At 45.4% G+C, this 5,818-nt stretch overlaps 1 protein-coding gene across 1 annotated transcript; it reads right to left on the bottom strand.

Moving 5' to 3' along the window:
• Positions 1-3,064: 3,064 nt before the first annotated feature.
• CLEC14A (C-type lectin domain containing 14A) lies at positions 3,065-5,153 on the bottom strand. Its single transcript, XM_082736406.1, has one exon. It carries the CDS (start codon positions 4,923-4,925, stop codon positions 3,456-3,458), a length of 1,470 nt encoding a protein of 489 aa, XP_082592532.1. The 5' UTR covers positions 4,926-5,153; the 3' UTR covers positions 3,065-3,455.
• Positions 5,154-5,818: the final 665 nt, after the last annotated feature.

Raw genomic sequence — 5,818 nt, 5'->3', positions numbered from 1 at the left:
GAAAAAGATAAAACTGAAATAAAGGACTTGAAAGACACTTTAAACAAGATGTTTACAACAGACTCCTGTAGTACATTTCCCAAGCAGCAGTATATACTATCTTCTCAAGTACCTGTGGAACATTTGCCAGGATAGACCATAAGCTAGGCTCTGGAACAGACCATAAACAAGACTCAATGAATTTAAAAAGTTTGAAACCATACATATGTACGCTTTCTAACTGCACAAATTATGCTTTCTAACTGCACAAAATATGCTTTCTATCCACAAGGGAATCAAATTAAAAACAGAAGGAATTTAGGGAAGTTTGCAAATACATAGAAATCAAGCAATACCCCCAAAATAAACCAATGCATTAAAGAGAAAAATCACAAGGGAAATTAGAAAATACTTTGAGATGAACGAAAAAGAAAATAAACTTGCCCGAATGTATCACATAGCACTAAAGCAGTGTTTAAAGAAAAATTCATAGCTATAAATACTTATATTAAAAAAAGAGAAAGATCTCGAATCAATAGTCTACTTAGCACTGTAAGAAAATTAGAAAAATAAGAACACAATCGACACAAAACAAGGATAGGGATGGAAATAATAGAGATTAAATGAGAAATAAATGAAATAGAAAATAGAAGCACAATAAGGGAAAATCAATGAATCCAAAAGCTAGTTCTTTGAGAAGATCAACCAAATTGACAGACCTTTAGGTAAACTGATCCCAACCCCAAAGAGGAAATACTCAAATTACTAAAATTAGAAATCAGTGAGAAGACATCACTATGAACCTGATGGAAATGAAAAAGAATTATATGAGAATACTGGGAAAACAGTAATGATTTACTTTTAATCAGTGACAAAACTCAAAAGTATAGCTCTCAACATATGTGCAAAGATATGGATGTGTGAATTTGTGATTTCATATGTAGAGCATTTTCAGAATCATCTGAAAAGCTAAGTTGTGGCTGTTGAATTGGATGACTAAAATGAAGGGGAGGTCTTTGGAAGTGAGGCCAGTCAACGAACTGAAATGTACAGGCACTGGAAGAGTCATACATGAGGGCTTTGAAATTGTGTAAAATAATGGCAGGACTTAGGCTAAAGACAAAGACTGTAAATTAGATACCAAGTCTTCCTTTGAAGCAGATGACTGAACAGGAAGTTACATGAGATGAGTGTAGGGACTGAGGCTTTTAAGTGAGAAAGGATTGAACTTCAAAGAGACTGCAGAAGTAATGAAACGGTAGTAGAGAAGTAGTAAAGTCCCTAATCTTAGCTCACAAGAGATGAAGCTTGGCTGGCCTGATTCTGCCATGAATTCGAGATTGTATGGAAGACTTCATAGCCAGAAATCTAAGACAGTTGTATGAAACTTGGTCTGCAATCGCTATCTGTCAGGAAATCAAATATGAAAACAGATGGTTTTCTCTAATTCTTTCCTGACCTACTTACAAGGGGAAAGAATGGCAGGTAATATTTGAGTAATTGAGTTCAAACCTATTTGTTTTTCACATTAGGGCATTTGGACCCCAAGATTTGTAATGCCACCAGGGTCATGCTAGTGATGCCTAGTCCATTGTATTAGAACAATGATATGAAGGCAATCTACTTTAAGACAAAGCATGCGTACACACAGAAATATGCACACACAGATATAGATAATTTTAGATATATTTATAATTATAGATACAGATAATTTACAGTTCAGTTCATTTATAGAGGAGCCTATTTTTCAATTTACAAAATAAAGGATCATATATTCTGTTCATATAGTTACCTTCTTACAGAAAGGTCATGTAATAAAGAATGAGGGTAAAACACCACAACTGAAGTGAACTGAGGCACACTCTGACAAGTTGGGGATATTGAGTAAAGCCTTACTTACCTGATTTTAGTTCTCTTGTAAAGTGATTTTATTTAAAATTCCTTCAAATGTTAATTCTAATTCATTTGTGATTTTATTTTAGATATGACATATATTTAATATATGAAGCAAATTACCTGCTACTTTACTCCTCTAATGTTATAATACCATATATTTTATATATGTATTTTGTTCATTGTACACTTAAGAACATCAAAATGGTCCCATGAAAACATAGTGCAAACTTCCTATTTTCATTCTTTCTGGTTACTAGGCTTGTTTTTCTCTCTGCGTGTCACAACCCTCACACATTTCGTTTTAAAGTCTTAGCATACTATAGAAGTGGAATCTTTTTTAGGGGTCTCAACTCCACTAGATAATGATTATTACAACTTGATTGTTTTTTAGATGAATGTGTCATTTAGATTACTTTCTAATGCTCCAAGTCATAAGAAGATGATAAACATTTTTATTTACCACTGACTTCTTATGCTATTAATTGTTAGGGAGAGCTGTTACCATGACTGTTATTACAAACATTCCAAGATAGGCAATGTATGGTCACTGCACACACTTTTTAGAAGGGAGGTAAGGAAATAGTTTGGAATTCAAGTTTTTTTCATGAAGTAAAGAGTGCATGAAAACCTAGCAACTTTGGAAGAAATCCAGCTCATTTTTGCTTTAATGCACCCAGAAGATTTCAAATCAATACTTAGCATTAACGTTTTAATTGGAAATTAACATTGCCATAATTGGAAGTGAGGATCAGCATCCTGATGCTTAGGAGAGGGCTATTTGGTTGGGAAGGTCATTACACTGGAGAGCAAACGTTGGAAAAGGAAAACACAAATCATTTGTTTCCTTGAGCAAGGACACACAGTAAACACTTGAATTGGTGGTCAACTATAATTTGCTTCCAGAGCCAGCTACTCTGGCAACACTACAGTTTGGATTTATAGCTGAGCACATAAGTAGCAGTGACTTTGAAAGCAAAGTATAAAAGAACCAGGGAAAAGGTTGCTGGTTGTTAAAGACTGATTCTTCATTACAAGGACTTGAAGATTTCCCCTTCAATCTGAGAGAAGGAGGTGCCCTTGTTTCTATGCTCAGCATGTGCCTCAGCTGTTTTTCCTAAATAATCAATCCTCCAGAAGACCAATGATAACTGAGTGTGGGTTATCAACAATCCTTTATTTTTTTTTCCCCCCCTGGGAACTTCAAACAAATATATGTCCAGCCTGAAGGAAGCAGACAGTTTCCTTTCCATGTTGGTTAATTTTTTTTTTTTAATTGTACTGTTCTCTGTTTGCTTCCCATATCTCAAAAGTCCAACCACTTCTCCAAATCCCCCAGAATCAACACAAGTAAATACCATTCCCTAGTAGAATCCCGGCCCCCAGTACCACCATAAGGCACTTCGACATCTTCCATCTTCAGGAAATGAGTGTCCAGTTCAGATTTGGCTCCTTAGTGGAATAGAGGGGAATTTGGGGGAAGGGTATTTCCTATAAGAATAGTTAGTCCCATAAATAAGGGACTTCTCCCTTTCCATTGAAAGTGAAAAACTCTGCTCAGAAGTGCCCATTGTTTCATTTCCCTATGTGTCACCAGAGCCAAGAGAGGACCCTGTCTGGGAGGCACCTTCTGCTCTGTCCCGCAGACTAGAGGTCCCCACCTTCACCCCATTGTCTGTGCAATGTACAGAACTGGAACGCAGAGCAGCGGCTTCAGTATCACTCTCCATGCCCCGCTGGGTCAAGGATCCCTTTCTCGGCTGGGAGGAAGGGCTTTTGTGGAAGCACAGTTTGAAAAGCCCCAGTACTGTCATGGTCAAGATAACCAACACTACCACCGCTATGCTTACAAGTATGAAGACCACGGTGGAGGAGGAGTCGAAAGGTTGGGGAATGGCAGAAGAAGACGTGGAATTAAACTTGGGAGTCACACTCCCTGAAGAGGTGGTGGCGGCCTGTGAGCTGGCTTGAGGGGAGATCGGAAGGGTAGACGTCGTGCTCTGTTCTCCCCAATGAGGAATCTCGGGAATAGATGTTGCTGAACTGCCTTGTCCAGGGACATGGGGTATATCTGCTGGCTTCTCCTTTACCGTGGGTGCCCACGTTCTCTTCGGGACGGGGCTGGCAGTAGCGACCGGCCTGGTGGGCACCTTGGTCCCCTCAGGGGCCGGCTGTCCTTCCCCACTGGTTACACAAGAGCGTCGGTCTTTCCCCAGCACGAAGCCCGCGGCGCACTCGCAGGCAAAGCCTCCCAAGTCGTCTAGGCAGTTAGGGAGCTCCGCGCATTTGCCAGCACGGAGGTACCTCCCGGGACAGGGACAGAGCTCAGCCCCAGAGGGTATCCCGTCCCAGCGCGCACTGACCGCGTCCGCGATGCAGGTGGCTTTGATGGAGAGCTGCCCCGGGCAGAGCGCACTCACCTTGGTCCCGGGGGGACTGAAATCCAGCGCCGCGCTGGACAGCTGGAAAGGCGCGCGGTAGCTCAAGTTAGAGGCGGCCCCGGGGCGCGGCGCGGGGCACAAGCCCTCAAACTTGTACTTGCACAGGTAGCCATTGGCGCGCGAGTGGCATCGCATCTCCTTCCAGCCTGCGGGCTCGACCCCCCGGGTGGCCTGGAGTCCCGCGCAACTCCGAGAGGTGCAGGAGCGTTGGGGTTCCTCCACCCATTGCAGCGTGTCGCTTTCGGACCCACTGACGTCGGGGGACAGCCAGGAGAAACCCCGCAGCGCCTCGTTCTCCAGGGTGCAGTGGGATCGCCCGCGTTCCAGCGCTACCCAGAACAGAAGGTCTTTCGAGCCCCCTCCGGGCCCCGGGCCTGCCCGCAGGAGTGCAAGCACGGCGCGGAGCTCTGCGCCCCCGCGCACGGTGCTGAGCGCCCCGCCGCGCAGACTGCAGGCCTCCTCGGCCGCCAGCCTCTGGATGGTAGCGTGGTGCAGGCTGTAGCAGGCCCCCGAGGCCGAGCAGCCCGCGCGGTCGGCGGTGGGGTGCTCGCCCCAGCCAGGCCGAGACCAGAAAGCCTGCCAGAGGAGGCACAGGGCGAGCGTCGGCCTCATCTTGGAGGCCCGGGTCCCACAGCTGTTCCCAACTTGGATCTGTCCCGCCCAGGGCGCGGAGCTGTCCCAAGAGCGCGGTCACCGCCCCCTACAGCTGGCTCCCCCCCTCTTCCCCCGCCCCACTCCAGCCAGAGCCCTCTACTGCCAAGAATCCCCACCACCCTCTTGGCGGCAAACCTCTTTTCTTAGGCCCCGACAGGAAATGTGTCCCGAACTCTGGCAGGCCTGGTGCAGCCCTGATTTATTCTGGGGTCAAGAACACAGCTGGCGCCCAGGGCAGTGGGAACACAGTAGACCAGGTCAAACCTGGTCGCTTAGAGCAGGGGAAAAAGAAAGACTTTACTGGGAGGAAACTTATCATTCCCCACCCCCCCCCACCCCCCCCCACCCCCGGATTAGAAAGTTTCAGGAGCTCAGATCCCAAAACACTTTGGTGAATATTGCTAGGAAGGACTGGAAAGGAGGAACTCGGTGACAGCCCACGCCCACCCGTTGTGCTTCCTATGGGGCACTGGAGTTGGCTTAACAATGAGATGGCTGGCTGCCATCTTCTCAGGCGGGAGACTGGACGGGGGGAAAAGAATCTAGGGAGAAATCCCAGCATCTCCCTTGACCACGAGAGGCAGCACTACAATAAGCGCCAGTCCCCAGGACTCTGCTTCTCTGTTCTGCCAAAGGAGATTCCTGTGGGCTAATTGCTAGTGGAAGAATTTGGGGTTCCTTTTGGGTTATCTTAAATGGGTAATCCTGCCTCTTCAGTCACAGCTTGCCTTGAAGTTTATTTTTTGCTTCCATTTCTTTCTCCTTGAAATGGCCATACTCAGGAAAGGAAATGTACTTCTAGGCCTAAATAAAAAATAATGGCCACAGATCTTAACTGTTGTGTAGTTAGG

This window comes from Mustela nivalis (genome assembly GCF_964662115.1).
Source record: "Mustela nivalis genome assembly, chromosome: 6".
Lineage (NCBI taxonomy): Eukaryota > Metazoa > Chordata > Mammalia > Carnivora > Mustelidae > Mustela > Mustela nivalis.
This window is presented reverse-complemented; position numbering and strand designations above follow the sequence as displayed.